The sequence below is a fragment of the Coturnix japonica genome, chromosome 18 (genome assembly GCF_054131305.1).
Source record: "Coturnix japonica strain WE chromosome 18, WE-NBRP24, whole genome shotgun sequence".
NCBI classification, from domain to species: Eukaryota; Metazoa; Chordata; class Aves; order Galliformes; family Phasianidae; genus Coturnix; species Coturnix japonica.
In genome coordinates this window covers 6,592,297-6,616,765 of record NC_140680.1, presented here as the reverse complement: position 1 = coordinate 6,616,765, position 24,469 = coordinate 6,592,297, and the positions used below count along the sequence as shown (strand labels likewise).

The following is a 24,469-nucleotide window of genomic DNA, read 5'->3' as shown; positions in this document are numbered from 1 at the left end:
TGATTGGGCTCTTTAAAGGCCATGCTTTTGGTCTTGCCCATTAAGATGAGAACTTGCCTGGAAGGGTGTGGTGACTCCTTTGGCTTGTATAGTGTGTCCCTGGCAGCTTCCAGAGGTTTTTTAGGTATTCAGCATCAGAAAGTGTGCTGTTTTGTTCCAGATTTCACAAGTAAGCATCAGTTTATGGTAAGAAAGAGTTGTTTGGTAAGTTTTGAATTGTTTCTGTGGTTGTCACGGTAGAGAATATGAAAAAATGGCAATAGCAGTAAGAAACAGTTGGCTGAAAGATGTTAAAATTGAAAATGGTTAACACTTTTTTGTAAGAGCTGTTTTTTGCTCTGTCAGAAACTTTCTTTACTGGAAAGCTGTTCTCTGTTGTCTCTGAATTCACAGAGTTGAAGAACATCCCACTTAGCAGCCAGATATTTCTCCAGTGCTCTTAGTCAGCTGAGTCAAAAATATGACACATTTGAAATTGAGTTTCCATGGATCCAAAATCTGCGTATTCCAAAGAGGAAAAGATTTAGGGAAAAAAATAACAAGTATTATTTATAACATTTTGTTTATTTGTAAATATAGCAAGAGGCTTGTTACAGGTATTTTTAAGAAAGTACTTTTTATTATGTGATCTGATTGTCTTAAAGCCAATTATTCTTTATAGTTTTCATCATTTTCTTGTATCTCTGTTTTAATAATGTTATTTTTTTATGTACTTTACTGAACATTTGTCACTTTGTAATAACTTGCCTAAAGAGCTCTCTAAGTTCTCTTATAGTCCTGCATGTCATGTGCTTGCTGTTTTCAGCATTCTGATCAGTACTTCATGTTTTCCAAGTTTCTTGTTTTATTCTCTTCCTTCCCTGTGCATTCCCTGTTTCGATTGTGACAGAGATAAAAGACAGGAGCAGGTGTTTTGTATCATACCAAAGGTTAATCAAAACAAATACCCTCTGCCTGATGAGAGCTGATGGCATGACAGGAAATGTGTTCTAAGGGTGCTTTTATACACCATGTCAAGCCTCCTCAGTGGAATTGTGTTCTATGTTTTGAACCACAACAGATGGAGTGTCAGCCAGACTTTCTTGAAGCTTCCCACTTTTTGTTTTTTTAATGCTGTTTAATCATTTACTTTAGTCATAGTATAGATACAGCATGGAACTGGGAAAAAAAGGAATTGGGCTGTTGTGTACATATACTGTGTTATGGTATTGCTAATCTAGCAAATGGCTGCTTTTCTTACACAGCATCGTGACTGTGGTGATTGTTGGTGTTGTAAAGTCAGTTGTTCATCATAAGTGCAGAAACTCATGTTTTCAGAGCTGCCTAGTAGTCTCTTAGAGATGAGGGAAATCTTTGGTGTTCTGTTATAGAGTATGGCTGTTCCACCTGATCATTGCATGGAATGGCTTTGAGATTTTCATCTATTGTCAGGTAGCAGGATAAGACCTAACCCTACCACATCTGTCCCTTGTTAATGTAAAAGCTGGAGATTTGTTGTGAAAAATGTGGATCAGGGCAGAAGTAAATAGGATCAAGTGTTAAAAACTAAAACCTTTGACCTTATTTACTGCTTCTTCTCCAGTTTGCCATATTAGAGGTGGTATCTCGTTTTTCAGTTTTCATCTCTGAACTTTTAATAACCTTTCCTCTTTTACAGTTCTGATTGTTTCTTACAGGCTAATTTTATGTTCTTAGGAAATTTTCACCACTTGAGAGTATTAGGCATCTTTGGCAGGCCCACTGTGCACATCAGGCTTAGCTCCAGGCAGGTCAGTAGGCCTTTGTACCTAGGCATAGCAGAAAATAATGTGAGGAGGTTTCTGGATTTGGTTCTGAGCTTTCACATTATCAAGGAAATACCCTTGTGCCAAGATCAGTGTATGAAAAAAGCATTTTTGACCAGCACCAGATTTTAGGGAATGACAGCAGTGGCCTTTTAATTTGATGACATCCTTCTGTTTTTTTGGTATCCACATCGTAAGAGTAGCAAAGCAATTTGCAGAGCATCTGGAATTGACTTCATATCAGAAATAATGTTAGAGTAGGAGTCAGCCTGAATATAGGTCAACTTAGTGCATAGGAAACCAACACATCTTCAAAGTTGTGGCTCAGGGAAGTACAGATTTCACAAGGGTATGCTTAAGGCATGAACATTGCATATTAATTGAGAGGACTGGGCAGTAAAACTAGATTTTGTGTGCTGTTCAGTACTTTAAAATAAGTTCTATGTTCTGTGAAGCTGTGTACTCTGTTGACTTAAGGTAGATCTTCACTTCACATGGAGAACTTAAAGTGTATCTATTAGTCCAAAAAATCTTATCAACTATATAGCTCCTTCCTGGAAGATGGCCTCTGTCCTGGTGAGTAGAGCATCTTTGCGTGCTGTGCAGGAGCTCTCAGCCTGTGTTACAGGCAAACCTTGTGCCTGTGGGTAAACTCTTATCCTCTCTGTCTCTCAAGGTGAGTGAGGCACAGAATGTTCCTATGAACTGGCTTCTGTTTAGGCCAGACAATGGCAGTCAGTTTACTGTTATTTTTAAAAGTGTTTATGTTCAGTGAGAGATACTTTAGAAATTGTCTGAGGAAGTACTGATGACATCTTAATGGACCTTAGCTTATGTCACTATAAACAAAACTAGTGTGGACTAAAATGTACGGGGCAGACAGCACTGTAAGGTGGTGCCACAGAAGTCTGAATTTTGAAATGCCATTTTAATCTATATTTTTGTATGGTTTTGGTTTGTTGGTTTTTGTTTGTTTGTTTTTAATGCAATAGTAAAATATTACAACTGTTTTGGAATTGAATTTCCCAAATAACCAGAAATGTGCAGATTATTTCCTCTTAGTTCTTCAACCGAGTCAAAATTACAAATCTATTGATTTCCTTTCATGATATGGCAGATCTCATAATATATTAACACTTCTGTGATGTAAAAAAAACTAATATCTAATATGTATTTATTTAGTTATCGCTTACTGATAACACAATACTAAGAGTCAAATATTATTTTCTGTAGCAGTTAAGGCAAGTATATGAATCAGAGCCAAATTATAAGCTGCTTCTGCTGATGAAACTTCTACTGTTCTTTTGTCTTTGCTTCTTAGCATGACACTTGGCTCTTTCTTCTGTAGAATATCACCAGCAGTCATATATAAGTTCATCCAGGTGTGCATCTAGAGAGTAAGGTTTGAATCGAGTGGAGGTCACAGAGAACTGTAATTTGTAACAGGACTATCACGTGTTCTTAGATGGGCTCAGAAAGCAGTAATTAGGTGATTTTGTAGTTCACATCAGTTATAACATCATGTTTGCCTTCATTGAGCCAGGAATTTAAATGTAGCTCATGCTTGTGCAAGCTCTTTAACTTCTACCTCTCAGCAATAAAGCTGTGTGGTTATTGCACTCTTTTTACCATGCTAATTTCATTCCTTATCATAAATGAGATACAGAGAAGTGAAGGTGATACAAGACTTAAGGTGTTTCATGCTGTGCCTTTGTTTTAGCCCTTATGTTACACCATTGTTTTCCCTTTGACTGAACAGTCACAGCCTATAAAATGGTCACTGGGAAGGGAGGAGGTGCCTGAGGACTATTGTGCTTCAGTAACGACCATGGCTTAAAAGGATGATCCAAAGCTATTATTGAAACATTGAAACAAGAATTAGGAAAAACATGGTATGTTTTATTAAATCAACAGGTATAACTGGGTGGGGGGGGAAAAAAAAAAAAAAAGAAAAAAAAATGTTTTTGACAGTCTTTTTGTCAGGTCAGAAGCAGAAGAAATGAAAACAACAAAAAAAGCAATATTTTTCTATGTTCATGCCATCCAAATAGAAAATGGGCAAAGAAAAAAATCTTTGCTAGTTGGAAGTGCAGAAGGTTATTGGAAAAGGAAAGTAGACATTAGCTATTTTGCATAGCCAGAGGCTTTCATTTAGCTCCTGAGGATGTGCAGGGGATGAACATTTTGGTCCAGCAGTCCCTCTAATAGGTGCCAGCTAATTTAGTTACTTTTGTAGTCCATTGCCACAGTATTTCCATGTAGTTTGTTGTCACGAAGTTCAGTGTTGAATGATCCAACAGAAAGAATACATCATGTAACCAATATAACCAGTGAACATCAGGTGTGTTATTTAGTCACTGTTTTATTTCCATGCAAGTTTTAAGGGAGAAACATAGAGTAGAAGTTTGCATGAAGGCTGCTGAAATCCTAGACGTAAACCAAAATGAAGAATGATGCAGACTTAAAGCAGAACAGAGGAGGATCTACAAGTGTTTTATGATTCAAGTTGAGTGGACTTTGTCATCAGAAGCAATTGAAAGAAAACGCAAATTAGTTGCTGAAAAATGATTAGTTGTTTTCTTTGTAGTGGTGAATATATAAAAAGGGACTGGAAATTCATTATATATCTGTACAAAATGATATTATCTGTGTGTTTCAGTGTGTAGTTATTTGGTAACATTCAGTGGTGTGGTTCCTACTCACTTTTGGAGGAGTGTGTTTAGTTGCTGAGATTTGTTAAGATTGTTAATTGTTAAGATACAGTTTTTGTGTTCATGTCAGTCAAAGACCCAGCCTGCCTTATGGAAATGTTGCCAGTTTGCAGGAGAGTAACTAGTTTTCCTCCCAGGAGCTGTCAGGATTTCAGCGGTTCAGCATCCGAGCATTTTTTGTTCAAACACAAGGTCAGTTCTTGTAGAAAACAATTTATTTGGAATAGTGCATAAGCGTATGCTTAGTTTTAGCCTTGCAATGTTGTGTCTTTTTTGAAAAGGAAGAAAGCATGCATGCAGGTTGATGGGTTTTTAAGCTTTTTGCTGGCCTTGGGTGTAAGCATTAAGGGCTGATTGCATTGTGAGTTTGGAGATAAACCTGTGAGTGTGAAGAAATACTTACAGAAGCATTCGTGTGTGCTTTTGTTTTAAGAAAAGCCTTGTCATAAGTGTAACCTGGTACCTTATGAGATACATAGGAAGTGCTTATTAAAACTTCTGTAATGAGTGCTATTTACCAGTAAGGTTAAGAGAATATCAAATGAAAGAAAGGGTGTGGGGGGGTTGTAAATGGGCAGAGAACCTTTACTTTTCACTGTTACTACTAATTTTAAGATGAGTGACCATTGGCATTGTGTCTGTGTGCACATACAGAATGAGTGAGCTTCTTATAGGAACTGGGGACCTTAGATTGGATCCCTTACAGCAGCAGAACTGTAAGGAATACTCGATATAAATTATCCCACAGAATGCTTTTTTGCTGTGTCAGACTGAAGGCATATTGTTACATCCAGGGAGAGATGTGTAAAAGCCCAGAGTTTTGTATATGTAAAAATAAACAGTTTTGTTTTGTTTTGTTTTTCCATGGCAGAGAAATCGCCCAGGCTTATGTGGCGGTGGTTACTCAAGAAGATTAGTGAGAATGTGATTTTAGTGGATCTGTACTAATGTGAATATATTGCCAACTGCCAGTGAGACACAGACAATCAGAAATGCAGAAGTGTGGGGTTTGGGGCAGTTCTTAAGCTTCAGCTTTAGAGATTTGAAATGTGGACTCTGCCTGCCCAAAGTTCAATGGGAGGATTTGTGGTGTGGTATTCACACTCTTAGGAAAACATTAATTCTTTTAAAACTTACAGTGCGGTAACAATGTTTGAAGTACTCAATGCTGAAATTGGTTGTTGATTCCTTGATGATCATTTGTGAGTTCAACTTCATAACCTTTCTGGAAGCTGGAAATCCTTAGATTTATCCATAGATGATAGTGAGTTGTGTAGAGCTGTTAATTTTTTTTTTTTTAAATCCAATTAAGTACTTTGGGATGTTGCTCTTGGCTAAGCTAAGAGAGGTGTGCTATGTGATTGAGTTCTGAATCCAGATTCCCAGAATCTTATGCCACTGACATAGCCCTTCCTTTTAGTTAATGGATTTGAGATGCCAGGATCCACAGGGAGGCTCAAATAGAATGCTTCAGCAAAGGGAAAATATATTTTGGTTTTCGAGTTTGTTTAGTTTGCTGTTGCCCCCTTAACCTTACATCTCCACGTTATAACCCAGTCTGACTGAACTTGCATTGGTTCAGTACACAAGGATTATGCCTTTTGGCCAGATGATCAGTTGCCGGCCTGTTTACCTGTACCTTAAAGAGATGCAGGCAAAGCTACATGTATGAAATTCTCCAATCTTGCATGAAAATGAACTCTACTTGTCTGAGGACTTGGTGTGTGCATCTGTTGTGGCAGCTCATAATTAAATTTTAAATTTTACATTTAGATCATAGCTTGTAATTTCTTTATTAAAATTCTAAACCTGATTGCATTTCTACTGATTCCTTTTAAATGCTGGTTCCAGGTCACGTTTTTTTTCTCCTCACAATACTTAGTGAAACTTTACTTAGAAATAACAAGATAAATAGAAGAAAATGTCTATAATACCTCTTTTCTGAAACAGATTTATCAATGCTAATATGTTTTGTTGCTATGAAAACTCACTTATCAACATTAAACATTTGTTCAGTCATTTGTTTATTAGAGGCAGTTTGTTAGTAGTTATAAGTAGAATTCCATCTGCCAGTGAAACTAGATTGTAAATTGATTGTAGATATTAACGGCTTGTGGTTCTTTGGGGGCGGGGTTGCAGAGGGGAGTTGTCTGTCCTAATGGATATATGAACTTAATTGCACATTACACACAGCTCTAGAAGGTGGTTGAGCAGAATCTCAGGTATACGGCTCACAAATGTGCCAGTGAGGCAAACGCAGGCACACATTGTGATTATCTCAGTTTTCAAACCTGGAAGAGACAAGAATGTGTTACTAAATGAGAGAGGCAGTATGTCATGCTCACTGAGATAAAAACAGAAGCTGCCAGACACTTTGGCTTTATTCTGTGAATTCTTTGCTTCAAAACTCTCCTATCTTCATGCTTATTTTCCCTCACATTCTCTTTCTTTCTCTTTCTCTTGTTGCTGCCTCGATCTCTCTCTTATTGTTCTCTCCCTCTTTTCCTGTCTTTGATGCACATACGTTGTCACATTTCATTGACTCTCCCCTCTTCTCTGTTCTTACACTTACGCCTAGTGGTGCTTTAGCCAGAGCTTGCAGCCTCTCAGGCGAGTTTTAGTCATGTGTGAAGCTCAGTTTGATCGAGCACTCCTTTTCTGCCTTTTCACTCTTGCAAAAGATTAAAAGGTGGCGTCACATCGCTCCCCTGCTTTCCCGCAGGAGGGACTTAAAAGGGACAACAAAAACTAATCACTTTCTGTACGCATTTTCTTGCAAAAAAAGGGACTTAGCTGTGCAATTTGAGGCTGGTGGCGAGGATTGGGAAGGCTAGAGGATGCTTCATACTGCTAACAAGGGAAGGAAGCCTTCAACTGAGGCAGGTAAGAAGTGCCTGAATCCGGTGTTTTATGGAGCGGCTTGGTCGGAGCGGTAGATTTTCAGCATTTTGTAACTGGGGAAAGCAACTGCAGCAAGAGGCAGCGTCGGGGTTGTATCAGATTCCTTTTGTTTAAGATTTAAAGTATGTGCTGCAAATTGAATTAGAAATGGCTTTGTAAGGAAGCTGTATTCACACTGAATGATTTTTTTCCGTGTTTCTCTGTGTAGCAAAATAAAACAGAACCAGCATTTGTGAAAGCTGGACTTTGCTTAAGGTTAAATTCAGTGCTCGAGTCGGTATGAGGAAAGCTTCAGAGTCTTACAGCCTTCTAGGAGCCTGCCGTTCTGTGATTTGATTGCAACAGCTGAACTAAAAATTAATTGCACTTATTTACTATTATTTGCTGAGGTAAAACCTAGCATTGAGTTTAGGTCCTGGTGAATGAGATTTGTTTGCCTGGTATTTCTTCAGACGAATAGCTGTAACCTTTTAGACATACTGTAAAATCTATTTTGTGTTTATGTTTTTTAAATTGAGATTAAGTACCATCCTGAATGAAATACGTGACTAAAAGTCATAAACTGCATCTGTGTTTAGTAAAGCAATCACCAAATTAGAATAATGGATTTCTGTCAGTTGTCAGACGGAGTTAACTCTGAAAGTGCTGTCCACAAGTGCACTTGGATTACAATGAAGGGCTTTCTCTTTAACAGTTATTGAGAGGAGCTAATTTATCAGGCAAAGCCTCTGAACTTGGGTCTTGTGGTAATATAAAATGATATAGCTTAAGAGTGTTTGTGGTTTTGGGAAGCATGCACTTTTATTCTCTTTAAAAAAATACATTCAGGCTGTGGTAGAATTTCCAAAAGCAACAGAACATTGCAATTTTAAAGATGTTACATGATGATAAGTGCTTTTTATTCACATGTTAAATCCTTAGCTACCAGAACTTCTGTTTTGGGTCTCCACTGGGTTCTGGTGTTGTGTTTTTTCTCCCTGTATTTATATTTTACAGTTGTGTGGGGAAACTAAGGCTGAATAGAGGGAAGACTGAGTAGAGTGCTCTGAATTTCATTGTCATAGTGGGGAGTGTGTGAGCATTCGAGGATAGCTGGACCTTTATTAGGAATTTAGAGCAAGGCAAACATTATTGCGGTGATCAGGGTAACTTGTAAAAGTGCAGTACTAATTAACTGACTCTGAAAGCGAAGCCACACAAAGCTAACTTGGAATTATAAGCTGTCATAGAGTAAACATTGTTTAATAGTTAGATTTTAATGTTATAGACCTGCAAATGAGCACACTGCAGATGGAAATTAATACATGTAGTTGGGAACTTTTGTCTTTGTGCAAGTTTAGCCTAATGACTGAATCCCTACGTTGAGATACATGAATGCACAATGCCATGTACCTTATAAAAATCAGTGCCACTGCTTTCTGTGTACGTTCGCAGTAGCTGGTTTTACAAGATAGGCAGTGACAAGCCACCACATAGCTGAATGGGATCAAGCCCCTGGGGAAGCCTAGTCTCCCATCAGCATACAGGGACTTTGTGCTGCTACTTTTACCTTCAATGTCAATTACTCATGTATATTCATCCTTATAAAAAGGCTCAGATTATTATTATTATCTTTTTTTTTTTTTTAAACACTTATAGTCAGACAATAAATAAATAAATAAATTTATAGTGGATGTTTTAATTTTTTAACTCTAGTTTTGCTGAGTTATCTGACATTGCCATTACACTTCTTTTTCCTCGTTACAAATTGGTTCTGTCTGTCCTTCCCAGCTCCTTTCGTGCTTCAGGTCTATTGAACCGTGTGTTGGACCAAAATGAAACTCAGTAACTTGTCCAACAAAAAATGGAAGCCCTACATAAATGTGCTATTTTAAGTGTTTTCTTGTGACTGTACTGAAGTGGATCTGTGTGTAAACGGTAGATGACTTTCAACATGAATTTGTCATTAAAAGAAAAAAAATGCTGCCTTATGAAATGGCAGACAAGTAGGAGGCTGAAAGCAAGCTAACTTGTTCTGTTTGAGTCCAGAATACAGGATCTGAATTGCAGATCATTTATCTCTCACTTTGGCATTTGCTTACTCTGCTCAACTAGATTTTAAATGAGTGATTAATATAAATAGCAGCACTTTACTGATGTTCCAGTAGATGATGCTGGAGAGCAAAGTAAAGATTATTTGATAGAGAAAAAGAAATGCAGTGAGATTACAAAAGCCTAAGAAAAATCTCAAGGTAAATGTTTATGCAGGCTGTTGATAGTTTAATAATATGAGACCAGTAAATTTTTGCACCATCATCTTCCATTCTGTTCATTCTGAAGAAGTACACGTCCTGCAATGTTATGAGACTCATCACAGCTGTCTGCCCCTCTCCTGTTTTGTTTTCGTTTTTTTTAAGGTTTAGAGTTGTTACTCACTGCTTTTAAAATTTTATCCCTGGTGTTGCCACTGTTTCATATGCCTAATTTCTCAGTCCTAAAAGTGTTATTTCTTTCTACGTTTACAAATAACATATATTAAATTAGAAATTGAGTGATGAAAGTATGCGATCACAAAGTCAGTGGAATTCCAGTGCATTGAGGTTGCTTTCTTTTCAACAGTAAGAGCTTATCACACATAATGCAGTATTTAAAAGAAAACAGTGAATTTGTGTATTCCCTATTCCCCTTTTTTAACTAAGAACAATATAGTTTACATCTTTTTTGCTGTGTGATTAAATCTTGAGAGAAATTCTCTGATGGGACTGGTATTAATAAACGGAAGTGGACTGACTAATGGCAAATGCAAGAACAAGAAAGCTGTGATGCCCTGTGCTGAAAGGACCGTGTTGTTAAATAATCAGATTAAATGATAAAATACTCCCAGAGGAGTAAAGAAGTGTAGAGTACGGGTGCTAACTGATGCAATTTCAGGCAACTACTGACATCTGTCTGTGGGAATATTTACTTGTGGAGATGATCATCAATCCTAACTGATCTGAAATTCAAAAAGGTGATGTGTGTTACATTGTTTTTGTTTTCGTTTGGTTTTGTTAACAGTGCTGACTTTTCAAGTAAAGTAGTGTGAACCTTCAAAACTTGGGGTAGTCATAACTAAAGGGTGATCTCTGCACACAGCTGTCCTGTGCATCGATTTGTGCCTTGGTTAAACAAGGAAAAACACAAATTAGTTGCAGACCGTGTTGAGATAAGTATGGTTAACCTAATAGTGATACACTGGAGTTTAAAATGTGTGGGATCATAGTTTAATTTATTTCATTTACTGTGTAAGACAATTGCAGCTTCTGCTTGTAAATGGGGGAAAAAAAACAGATAAAAATATGTGACTGATCTCAACAGTCATTTTCCCTGTCATGTATGTTGTGCATAATTTATTATAGCTTGGGTCTAATGTTTTATTTGTAATTTTCTTTTGTTTGGTTTTCTCCTGGTGGCTCATGCCAAATTTTCTCAAATCTGACAAGCTTTAAGTTGATGAGGTTGTTTTTTGTTTGTTTGTTTTTCCATTTATTAACATTCTGTTTAATTTGTCATTGTTGCTGAGTTAGGGCATGCACACAGCTATGTACGTACTAAGGTGACTGCTTAATCTTTAGAGAATTGTCAGCATATAATATATGTTGAAGAAATGAAATCTTGGGTTTCCTAAGTATGATTTCGGAAGCAGTTGCACAACACATTTATGGAACTGCAATGTGTGCATTTATATATTTATTTATTTATTTATTTATTTTTGCTTAGACTTAGAAGTTCATGGATCTTTAGAGTCAGTTAGTAACTGACATTGAGATATCGAGTATTACGCATCTCAGCTGGTCACAGGCATGTGTTCATCAACACTTCTACATATGCTTATTTTACAGTTCTGTGTCATTCAGAAAAACAAGCCGGACTGTTAACAGTGAGTGAGTGCTACCAGAAGTATGTTTTTACCTTCCCTACTTTGGTTTACTTTCAGACTTGTCAGTTCAGTGAAATTGTACGTAATTCAGCTTAAAAGATCGTAACGTGTCATCAGTTTCCAAAGAGAATTCCCTGTTGAAAACATTGGCAAATTCAGTTTAAAGGCTTATGACACAATATAGCCCTAAGGAATAAACTTTTATCTTGGTATTTCTCAGTTCTCAAAGTCATGAAGAGAAAATCAAGCCTACTCTTATAGTAGTATTCTGCTTACGTAGACACTATGAGCAGCTCAGAATAGCTGAACAGGGTAAATAATTCAGGGTCCAGTTGAGTCTAGAGCCACAATTCTCAGTAGCTGCAGTATTGTCTTGGATGCACATGTGTGTATGTATAAACAAAGACACAAATCCGGATCTATGTCTTTTAACTGAGGCCTGTTTCAAATTAAAAAATACATAGCCAGTCTCACGTCATTGGAATGCAGGATAGATGGATGTCTTTGTGTTAGCAGTAAGTTACTGAAAAATAGCATTCTATTGCATACATAAGAAAAGGTACTACAGATTATGGAAATCAAATTAGTTATTTGGAAATTTCCTTCAAATGCATCTATATAATTTGTTCAGTCAATATGACAGGTTCATATTACTTGTAAAGGAAAAGAGAAAACTTTGTGTATTTTTCTCATTCTGCAGTAACTCTCGGGTAACATAAAGGAATAAACATAGCTCCTCTTTTAGCTGTATTTTGGGAAATCTATTTAGTTAACGCAGTACTTATTGTGCATGTGATTTTTGAAAGGTGCAGAACTCAATTGCTATCTATAGCTTATATAGGTCCAAGAAAAGTCAACCTGTTGCTCTTAGCGGATTCCAAGCCTAATACTTTTTGTACATTTTGTATCTCGCTAGGATTTGCAATATGATTATGACAGTGCAAAACGGTGCATTAAAATAACATATCTTTACCAAGATCTTCACCCCCTTCACCTTCTGCCCACAAAAGGAAAAAGAAAAAGGGAAAAGAAAAAGATGGTCCTTCTCTATAAAACAGTGATGGTACTAGAAAAAACCTTGTGTGTTTTAGAGGCATTTTAATCTGAAACTTAATGGAAACTGTTTTCAGATGGAAAATGTACCTTCTGTAATTTGTGTCTTGATTTTGTGTATATTGGTGGTAGTGCTTTGTCTTACACTTGACTACACAGTGTTACCAAGAGGTGTCTGTGCTAACATCTTTATGGGGCAACAGTATTTTCTGCTCTCCTCATTTCTTTTTATTGTTGAATTAATGTGTATTTTGAATAGATTTTATTTGACTAATTCAAGTCCTGCAACCCTTTCTCTTTCATCTAAATGTCAAAGCAAACATAGGCTTGTGTACAGTGTTTTTCTTTGGCAGCAAAATGGAACTGCTGCAAGATGTTATCATTTGGAATGTGTTGGATTGCTGACACTGAATTGCAAGATTTGTCTTCTCTCCACACACGCAGTTTTTAGGGTTTTTTTTCAGTACTGTTTTCCAAAAACTGGGAACTCACAGATTTGTGGTGCTCCATCTCCTGGCAGTTATTCGTTCTGGAACGAAACCTGGACTGTCTCAATATTCATACTTGTAGCTTAATTCTGTACATAATGGAGAACAAAGGCTGCGGTGTGTTGGGGTTTAAAAGGACACAGGAAAATGAAAAATTAAAAAATAATAAGAGATTCTTCATATGCAGAAAACAAAAGAAAAAATGTTTCTATGAGCAATTTGTGAATAGAATAAGAACTTTAATATCAAACATTACCTACAGATTCCATGGAAGATTATCTACTGTGGCATTGCTCTGGTGTGTGTACATGCACAAAAATAATCTATCCATACCATACATATATACATACAGTCTCTAGAGGTCAGTAGAATGTAAGGAATGGGCAGGTATTCAGCTTTCTAATACCAGACTTGGAGATGCAGCATATCAGTCAGTGCTACCTAGAAAAAAATGAATATGTTGATAATGAAATTTGGAAGTGAAGTAATTAATCAGAGTTAACAAAGAGCTGAATGAAAGAGAATCGTGTCTGTCTTGTTGCGGAAATGAGTGCAAATTATTTGTTTGAGGCAAATTCCTGATAAATGCTCATTTTCATTGTTAGAAACTTGACAGAAATCCAAACCATGATTATTGTATTATAGTTGATTATATTGTGTCGCCCTGCTACCTTTTCTGAGAGGATTTTTAGAATGACTGAAATAAGAATTAAAATTTTCTTTGGAGACAGCATATGTCAAATGCTAAGCAGACCAGGAATACAGTATAGACAACACATTCTCTTTTCATGCTTAGCCAGTTTACTCTTGGTCAGCCTTAACAACTTAATCATTTTAGCCTTGTTCACCTTCTTTGAAGTCTTCTGAAGGAACTGTTCGCATGTGGCTGAAGTTTTCATCTTTTTAAAACATGTTTTAATTGTTTGTTACAGAAAGCTGCAAGTTTTGTTTACTGGTTAAGTATTTTGTGAGTTGACTTTATTCTGAGATACTAAGCAGAGCTGCAGCTTCTGTGTCTGAAGGAGGTGCTTCCAATTCTAGTTCATGCTGAAAGGGAAAAGTTTTGTGGTTCTGATGGTTAGTCGTAAATCTGACATCAAAATATAAAACAGCGATGATTCTCTGAGCTGAAGAATAGAGAGGCAAGAAAGGGTGTGGCAAATGAAATACACAGCTCTTCAAAGATTAGTCTGTATGCCTTTTGCTTTTCTCTACATAAAGGCAATTCATGTAGCTTTTCAAACCTTTCTTCTCTTCTATATTGCAAGATATTGTTGGTATCCAATCAGTGTCCCAGAATTAAGTCATTGGTTTCCTTTTTGCTTGGGTTCTTGTTTCAGTTAGTTTTGTTGGAAGCTATTAAAAATGTCTGCAATATCTCTACATCCTCCAGGTGACATATTTCAAATCAGTTTATAAAACGTGATTTTTTAATGGTGACCTAAACATAGTTAATGCTTGCATGAAGCTTTTTGTTTTTCTTCTCCCACTGTTCTCTGAGTGCATTCAACTTTATTTAAGAATTGGATGTCACAATGCAAAGGAAATGTGGAAAAGGAGCTCATACTTCAGTGTATCTGGATACATGAGAGCAGGAACATCGATCAACTTTAAGTTTTCATTAGATGTGTACTTTCAAAATAAACCATGCAAGCTGTGCTTATGTTAATTCGTTATTTGTTCTGATAAACAGTGAAGTGTGCATGGCCTTTATTAAAGCATGGTGGGTGTGCACATAAATATGCAGAAAAGTTTGGAGGAAATCAGCCGTGTGAATATGTGAAATAATGATATCTGAGTATGGGAAAACAGCAACTCAGAAGACTGGATAACAGTGCCTGGATGAAAGCAGTCTAGGTGCACTGCCCTTGCACAGCTAAACAGAACTGATTCTCATCCTCTGTTGCCTGTCTAGAGACACACTGAGGTGGGATGCTGTTCTTGTGGTACAGAGAAGTGGTTTTACTCCATTGTAGAGAAAAATACCATCAGTTTAGCTTTAAACAATGGTGTTTCTATCTGTTCCTTCTTACTACTTTCAGGGACTGATTTTCTTTTGTAGGTGATCTGTAGAGTTCTCAGTCAAAGGCTTCACCTCTTTGAAGCACAGGGCAAGGTAACATTTTTAGAAAGCCAGGCTAAATTTGGTTTCCCTCTGATGCACTACTGAGACAGTCTTTCTAGACAGTGAGTGTCTGGACAGCCACTGCCTTGGGGAACACCTGCTTGTTTTCTGTGTTAAAGAGAACAGTAAGGCCCCTCAGAATTTCATATGGTGGCCTTTTTTTTTTTTTTTTTTTTTTTTTTTTTTTTTTTTTGCAGAGTTATTTAACATGCTAGAATTAATGCTGAAGAGCATTTTTGTCTATAACATTGAGGGAGACCAGTGGTACTTAGTACAAATGAAAGAGAAATATTACCACTGTAAATGAAAAAGTATTAATGTTGAAAAATGAGACAAAAACATTGTCAGAACATGTAATACCACATGGCTAAGAATCAGTTATTCTCTCAGTTTGAAGTGACTGTAGGCTTTGTGGATATTTTGTGTCTGTATATTTTATTTGGCTTATGTCTTCCTGTGTTTATTTGACTATAAGCTCTCAGGCAAGAAATGATTATTGTTTACTGTCAGTATTCTGTGGTTTTAAGTACACCAGTTCTGGACCTTAGAAAATATTCAGGACATGAACTTTTAAAGAATATATAAAATATACTTTTAAGGGACAATTAATGTAACAGTAGGCAGATTCCACCCTAGACTTCAAGGAATGTTTTTGAAGAGCAGTGTATGCCTTTGAATCTACTGTCTAGCAGACAAGCCATTTATAGGTAGTCATGGTATTCATACGTTGTCTGATTATTTAGGATTGTGAAGTTCATTTCATGGATCAATTGGTCTCTTCTAGTTCTGCATCCACACTTTCCTGTGACAAGAGTTGTGTGTTTTCAAAACGACGAAAGTGCTTGCTTTCCAAAACAAACACCACTGAACCTGAAGAGAAACACGTGCAAACTTGCATAGGCATGACATTTGGAAGTAAGAATTTCTGAAATGACAGTAATAACCAGTATCACTGCAAAATTACAAATTATTTCAATTTAAGTGGTTTCATTCTTCTACACACGTTTTAAAGTGTCACCGTAAGCTGCTGACTTCATCTTGAACACATTCTGCCGTCTTGACAGTTGTTGTGGATTTGTTAATACTAAATCAGTAATTGTTGGCTTTGAAGAGAGATCCAGCATCTTCAGCAAGAGCTTATTAAACTGTAAAATATGGATTGCCTTTACCCTAATGGCCCCTGAATCCTATTACCATCCCATTAGAGAGTGTGGGATTTTAGTAATTCTGTTGTTGTTTCCAGTGGGCAGAGAGTACAATGGGGAAGGGCAGGGGTTAATGCAATTCATCTCCTGTAACAGTGTAACAGCGAGTCCTTTATCATTCCTTGGGAGTCTTTTCCTTAATGTGGGACTGCAACTTCAGTCAGAACACCACCACACATCCCCAAAAATGTAAAACAAGGGGGAAAAAAAGCAACAACCATGAAATTGCCTTCATTACCAACACTTTATAAGCAGAATAGAAATGAATAAGTTGATAAATAAGCAAGTGTTAAGTAGGCTATAGTGTGGAAGAGGTGTTCAGTTGCTTTCAGTATGCCGGGAGGTATACTGAAATACTTCTTCAGTTTATATCATTACATTTTTAGTTATTTAATTGCACTGATCCTATACCTGGTTTCCAAAAATATAGAAGCACCTTATTCCTTTCCTCCAGTGTGAAAAGTTTTAACCGGGTGGTAAGGGAAAGAAATGCAACAGTGGTGGAAGTGGTGAAGAGGGAAACTTCTGTACATGGAATGATAGTTTCTTATTTTATTCTGTGTAAACTAACACTAGTGATAGTACTTCCAATTGGAGGAATGAATTCCTTAAAAGTTCACGGTTCAAAGAAATGCTAAGTATTAATACTCCGTAGAATGAGGAGAAAGGTCATGTATACAGATTCTGTCCACCTTCCAACAGGCTGAGGTCCGGTATGTTTGTGTGTGTGTGTGGTTTGTGGAGATTTTTTTTTGAGAGAGAGAGAGAAATTCCAAATGCTAGAACCAACTTGCTTCTGATTTGAGAACAGAATCTAAAAAAGGGAAAATTAGAAGCAGGTATGACTAGATAATTTGAGAGCGACTCATCAGCGTAACTTCTTATATAAACTGTGTCTAAAATACTGATGTGCATGCCATAACAACTTGGATTTATTCTGACTCATGAAGTGTTTCTAGCTAAAACTGTTATTTTTAAATTACAACGAGAATTATTTTTAAGGCAGTTACTTTTTAAGAAATTGGAAAGTACTTGTAGGGACTTCAGTCTTGCTGATTTTTTGTGTGGGTGGGGTTTTTTCTTTTTTTTTTTTTTTTTTAAAACATTTTTGTTTGCTTCTTCTACAGTGCTGCCTATAAACACAACAGCTGAGTACATTATGAACAGCTAATATCCTGCATGCAAATAGTAAGAGGGGCTAGAGAAGGATCTAGTAGGAAACAAGTGGATTATTTCTTTGAGCACTATGAATACTGATCGTGTTAGTAGTTGTAATGTCCTGCATGCAATTATTAATGGCTGTTTGGTAACCTCAGCAAGTAAAACAGAAGCATCTTTACATTGGAGATTCAGAATACTGATTATTTTTTTCAGAATTCCCTCAGTTAAACTTGTGAGGCCTTGCAGTTGTTACAAGTGTGCTTGCTCACGTGTAGAAAGATCAGTGTTGGGATGAAGCCTGAATTCATTTGCTGTAAAACTTGTACTTGGATAACCTGCTTTCTCAAAATGAAATTAGGGAACAGTGGCCTTGTTTCTTGACTGGACCAGGTTGGACAGGGCCCTAAGCAACCTGATCTAGTAAAGGTGTATGTTTGGTGGCCCTGCTAGGCAGGGTGGTTGGAACTACATGATCCTTGAGGTCCCTTCCAACCCGGGTCATTCTGTGATTCTGTGTGTGTGACTGTGGAATAGATTTTTTTTTTTAATTTATTTTTTTTTCCCATATTTTACAAGAAGCAGTGAAATTTAAGTGCCTTACTGTGTGTTATACAAGTAGGTCAGTGTTATAGCTGGAACTAGATCAACTAATGTGTCAGCAAACCATTTCCCTGCTGAAACTACCTCTCCTTGTTTTACACTGGGTAGAGTCCATATGTCTCCGTAAGTCAAGTCTAGTTGCACTGTGTGATTAAATTTGTGGAGAAGGACCCATGTATTGGGGAATTAACAATCTCATTGAAACCTGCCTACATAAAGATGTAGTATCTGAATATCATGAGGACTTCTTGTTTCCAAGCAGGAGAAACAAGAAGAAAGCAGAGGCTAACTGAAATCAGCTTACTTTGGAAAAGGGCCTAGTACTGAATTTTGGAATGAAGCTTTTCTAATCAATAGGACACAGATGATAATGGCAGATTGAGGTAGTATATATAACATGGATGTCAAAAAAAACCACCCAAACCATATTAAGGAAATTACGATGAAGGGCAATATTACAGGACATTTTGCTCACGCTTCTGAGCAAAGAAGATGTGCATTATGACCTTCATAGGAGTAAGCAGGGTTTGGTTCCGTGCTGTGCGGATACAAAGGGTACTGCATGCTTGAGAAACTGAGTGAGATCAGAACCTTTGAAGGCAGAACTGTTTTCAGGGATGTAATGACTGGAAAGTCATGACTTATCTGACTGCTGTTGTGTTCGAGGCTTTTAGCCTCACTTGGTTTGATTAATGCTATTTTGTTAATGTAACAGTGTGATTCAGTCACTGTGCTCTCTGGCTGATGATGTATCAGTATGATTTTGTTTGATTACTTTCTAAAACAAATCCAGATTTTACTTTGAAACCTCTATTTCAGACAGGATTGGGTTTTGCAGTGCTAGAATGTATTCTATACTGGAAAGTGCTTGCATGGATTTTATGCTTTTTTTTTTATTTTTTTTTTTCCCATCAAGTGTGAGGGTTGCTATTTTTATTTTTTTTTCTTACAATATGTTGTCTTAAATTTAAACTCTCTTAAAAAAATAAGCAGGAAAGAACAACAACAACAACAATCCCCACACAGCTTAAAAACAATATTATATTTTCTAAGTTTTCTGGAAAGCTGACCCTTTATGTTCAGTATAAACAATAATATGCAGTCAACATCAAACTGCATAAACATTTGACATGTGCTGCAGAGGTGGGGGTGGGTGTACAAGCAAGTAGAGTATTTGTGCCAAAGAGCTGCATTTTGAGTTGACAAACAACATCAGTCTCTTAACCCAAATGAAATTATGTGAGAGCTGAACCTAATAAAGCATGCGGCATTTTCATTTTAATCTGTAAAACAAAAATGCAGCGCTTAGGGGAAGCACTCAAGGGAGGTGGAAATTAAACACAGAGGTAAAGGATTTCATTGTCATGAAGAAAAGAACTTTCATGCAGGTTTAGGGGCCAATTGTTAAACCCTAGGCTAATAATTTAGCAGAAATATGCAATCTTGTTTTCATCATGCACTAAAACAAAGTGTAGTGTATCTGACTGCTGGAGAATCATTGCTCCCACTTATAAATTATTCCTTTGAATTGAAATTTTATCTTCTCTAGGCTTGGTAGCAATTTTGCTTTTGCTTGAATTCAGCCCAAAATGAAGACTGAAGTCTAAAAAGAAACATAGCCTTTCAAAAATAAATTTTGACTGCTGGAAAGCACTTACTACAGTTAACATTAATTTTCTGCAAACTGCTGTTAATAAATAGTTCTTTACTTCAAATGAAAGGAAGATGCATTTCCAGGTATGGTTTCAGTTGTGTGGGTTTGAATGGGGAATCAAGAAATAAAATGCATGAATGTTATGCACAGGGGACCATGACCTGCAGCATCCATTTATATTCGAAGAGCTAGATTGTACCCTTTTGTGTGTACTTGCTTGATTAATTTTGTCTGCAAAAGCTAAGCAAGGTGATCTGTCTGAAATAAGCAGTATGAGAATGATAGAGCCTTGTTACGGGAATGCAACTAACCTGAAAGGTTGAGCTTAATGTCTAAAAATAGCTAATACTTTCTTGCAATTTTCTGATAGTGGTATAAAACATGCGGGGGAAAGTCAAGAAGCTATCTGAGTCAGGATTAGCTTTGTTCTAACTGTAATCCAGGAGACTTTTCTGTTCTTTTCTATGAAAATGCCTGCTAAGCAAATGTCAGGAGGCCAAGCAGTTTGAAGTATGTCATCTTTCTCCTGCCTCCCACCCCCCATTTTTTCAAACAGCAGAAACTGCAATTTCAAATTGATAAGTTGAAGAGTTGTTCTATCCTGAGAAGTTTAGGCAGATTATTTTCTCGTGTATGGTTATTTGAAATACCTACATTTTGAGTACGCCAAATAGTACATTCATTTGTAATTCCATTATTAAATAACAAGTAATTATTAGCTCCTGACACTTTGTGCACTGGTCACCAGCTTAGCATCCTTTCACAGTGATGTACAAATCCTAGTCCTGCTGATTTCCGGTTAGGTGAACAGCGTGATGTCAATCCCTAGAAATTTACAACATGGTATCACCTTATTCATTGTGGAAATCTTAGGATCATTGCCTTTGCCAGTCATATTTCTCCCAAGTGAAACTTGCAGTATTTCATGCTGAAGCATTCTCACTAACTCATGGGAGCAGTAAGCCTTTTCCATCTCAGCAGTGAGAATGCTGTTCCTCGTTTCCTTCTCACTGTGAAATGCAGTACCCCTTTTGCAAAGTAAGAATGCTTTCTGCAATGTTGGCATTGTATTTCAAACCTGTACTAAACAGCTGTTTTGGCTGTGTGACCGTGGTGTCTGTGTGTTAAAATAGATCTGAGCAGACACGGGTAATTCTGTCTGGCATGGGTAGAATTTTTTAATGTTTACTCCTTACTTGCCTTGCAATGAAAAGGCCAACCTTTTGAGGAGCAATAACAGAACATCTATCAGCATGAGAATGTATGTTTTTTGAAATACTACATTTGTGAATGAACTTCTGCACTGGTGTAAACTGGTAGCTCTGGCACTTGCCAGAGAGGCAAGTGACATACAGTGAAGCAACTTTCTAATTCAAATGGTGGACTTGAATTCCTTGGGTACTTATGACTCTGTGAAAACCAGGCATGCCTTGTGGCTTCTCTACATTTGATGCCAGTGCCCTGACCATCAGAGTGCAGGAGATGGAATAGTCAGCATTTTCCTTCCTCGTGCAAATGTAATCATTCTGTCTGCATCTTGAATAGAGGAACTGCAACAACAAAAGCAGCTCAGTGAAACAGTGTTATAGTATGTTCTGTTTCATTCCTTAAGAGAAATGTAAACATAAGTTTCTATTAACCATTTCCAAAAATATTCTTTGTCTACACAGAGCAATACATACAAATCAGAAACCAGATTTATGAATTGACTGTGGAAAGAGTTGGTGTTTTCCATTCTCAACAGATTCTGCTTATTCTGAGTAATTATCCCACTTAACACGAAATGGAGTTAATTCTCTCTTTTGGGGTTTGCAGTGTAACATTTTGCTCTTCATTGGAATTTAGAATCTTATAACTTGTACAAATTTTGCCTTTTCTTGTGTTACCAGTATTTGTATGAGGCATAGTATATTTTTCCCTCTGTCACATATGCTGACCATAAAAGAACTTAATGTACTAGTGGATGGTTTAATAACGTAGATAGGTTGTTCCAGAAAATAATGCCTCCTGCTTATTTCCATGGAAACTACAACAGATACAGAGAACACAATAACAGTGTTTTATAGAGCAAATTCTCAGCTACAAAACATTCTTTCAACATAGTCACCAATATAAGCTATGCATTTTTGTCAGCAATAAATAAGAGCCTGCATGCTGCACTTGTAAGCATCTGTGCCAGTGGAGGTGATCCAGTGGTGAAATGCACCACCCATTGCCTCACTGCATCCACATCCCCTGCTTGGTCTCCATAAGCATTCAGCAAGTGTTTATGAATGTCGTGGAGGCCATTGTTTCCATATGGAGTAACTGCCATAACATACTTTAACAGTTAATAATACTGTATTAACATACTGCTCCTCTGCTGCCATCTGTCACATGGCAACAACATGAAATGGAATATTGGTGGGAGGGTTCAACCTCTGCTGCCAACCCACCAACATCCACCTCTGATGTTGTGGGGGTCTGTCACTGCTGTCTGTACTGCTCGTGGACCTTCAGGAGACTCCTGGGCTTTGTTAGCTCTTTCTGTAAAGGCTGGTTTGAAGGTTCAGAGCAGCACTGCAGTCACGGTGGTACACTGCCTTTTCATTTCTTGTGCTACAGGTGTTTCTGTGATTGTGTTGTGTATCACAGTGGTCACTGAAATAATCCCAATACAGTATATTGCTTGTCTCTCTTACATAATTTATCTGTATGAACAAAAGGTTAAGGTAAGGGTTGTGCCATGCAACAGTGCAATAGGTTTCTGCACGATATGATTGCAAAGAGTCCTGCTACATGCCTTAATCACAGCCAAGATCTAAAAGAATCTACAGGGCTCATCCTTTGTTTTCTTGTGCGTTGTTTTTGTTTTCTTTGGTGCTTTGGCAACACTTTCACACATATCCACCTAATCGCTGCGGGACCTTGTTTTTTGTGTAAGTAAAATGAATTTCACCTTGAAAAAATGAATTCTGTTTTGTTTGTCTGATTATGAAAATATATGCTTCTTACCTTTTTTTAAATTCAACTTTAACACTAAGTCAGTGAAAATAGAAGGTATATTAAAATCATTAGAGACTGAGCTCCTGCTTTTACGTGCGTTCATTTTCTCCTGTGCTAAGTCTCCTGAGATCTGAAGACAGTCAGTGCCAAGATAACGTTGGCACCATTTTCTTATTGCCATGGTGATCTTCAGCTCTACTGAATACTCAAGGGAGACGATGGTATTTTAAAGCAACTTGAATTTTGGTAATTAAAAAGGCTGGAAGGAATAATCTTTCTAAACTTTGCCAGCTTGGGTAAATAAGGATAATGAATTATGTCTGAATAGGAAAGCTATTAGTCTGCTTTACTTGATTAGTACAGAATAATAGTCAGCTAAAAAGATAGCAAGAGCTGGAATAGGGGGCAGGTAGTAGCCTCAGCCCCCCCTCCTTGTGTAATCCCCGGGCAGAGACCTTCAGCGGTGTTCTCAGCAGGCACAGCTGGGAGGGATCTGCGGGCAGTGCTGATGCTGGGGCTGCTGTTTGGGACTGCTCTTCTTTGTGCTGCCCTCGCAAATACAAATTGTACACACTACTGAATGCAGTGCGTTGTATTCCCTGCAGTGTCCTGGCTTTCAGTTCAGTAAGGTTACAGCATGAGCCAGCATGTTGAGTGATTTTGTGATGTTTTCAACCATTCCTTCTGCCTTTTTTGTGTGTGGCGTTTTTTGGCCACTTCTATATATGACCCTTCTAGAAATACTGATCGCTGCACAAAGACTGTGTAAAGTACTCAGAGGGCAGTCAGATACCTGCTGAGATATTACTCTTTTTTTATATATAATGTGTTGAAATCTTCATACCTGCATGACTTTGACCTGTTATTTCAGGTCAGATTTAACCTTACAGCTGCAGAGTCTATTCTTGCAAAGCTCTTTATTGGTTTCAGTACTTGGAAAAAATGTTATTTTGGCAAACAAATAAGCATTTAAGACAAAACCTACCTTGTTTTTGTGTTGTTTTTTTCACTAATATTTAACACTTTGTCAAAAATACAGATGGTATTGCCCGTTACTTTTAATTCCTTGTGTCTGTATGTATGTGCTCATTGTTGTCAGAAATCATTTGTGAATACTGCTTGAGATTGAGAGGGGACGTTTTTAAGTATTTCTTTTATAATATGTGAAATTTAAGTTTGGTAGGGTACAAAGTATGAAATGAAAGGGAGTCTCTTTGAGTACGCAGCTTAATCTTGCTACATCTGAAAGGAATGCATCATCCTTATTTAATGTTAAAAGGAACCTCAGTCTCTTTCGTACATTAAAATAAATAAATAAATAAATAAATCCTTATCGGGCTTGAGGTGAAGACCTGCTAACACAGAGCTCCCACTGCCCTGGTTAGTCTTAGGATGCATAAATGCCATACACTTCCACATGGGATTGCTGTGCCTCTTGCTGTCAGTAGTGATTAGGTTAAAGGCTTTAGCTGATGCTAACTGGAGTGGTACATGCTGACTCTCTAGAAAGAAATTCCTTTCTGAGCACATGAGGCAGGAAATGGAGCCATGTTAGAGCATGTCATGGCTGGAGAGATCTTCGAAATAACCCCCATGTCTTATTTCTGCAATTCCATTTTGGTAATGAGGGGATGATTGTGAAAACTGATTTGAAAGGTTTGGGATTAAATGTGAAATTTGTGTCAAATAGGCCCGTGGATATTCGCAGGTTTCCCTTTCTCAATATGTCAGTATAAACAAGAGATAAGTGTTAGAGTTTTGAGTAGCATCACCACTGTGGAAGCAAAGGTTTGTGGACAGTTCAGCACAGTCAGCTAATGTAGAAAAAAGTCTGCATTTCTGGAGTGAGTGTAAAGCAGGTGTTGTACATGTGTACATCCACCCACCATTTCTCCCCCAGTTCA

At 37.3% G+C, this 24,469-nt stretch overlaps 1 protein-coding gene across 35 annotated transcripts in view; it reads left to right on the top strand.

The window, feature by feature from the left end:
- The window catches only part of TENM2 (teneurin transmembrane protein 2), a 1,410,959-nt gene that overhangs the window by 1,110,218 nt on the left and 276,272 nt on the right, over nucleotides 1–24,469 (top strand). For 4 of the 35 annotated variants that reach the window (XM_085518818.1, XM_015875939.3, XM_085518823.1 and 1 more), the window contains exon 1: nucleotides 7,022–7,378. The exons of 28 other annotated variants lie outside the window; for them this stretch is intronic. In XM_085518818.1, the coding sequence (XP_085374944.1) occupies nucleotides 7,333–7,378 (46 nt within the window). In that variant the 5' untranslated portion in view covers nucleotides 7,022–7,332. Of the gene's footprint in view, nucleotides 1–6,687; nucleotides 7,379–24,469 lie in introns of those variants that run through there. 3 more of the 35 variants (XM_015875937.3, XM_085518821.1, XM_085518817.1) reach the window with 2 other exon arrangements.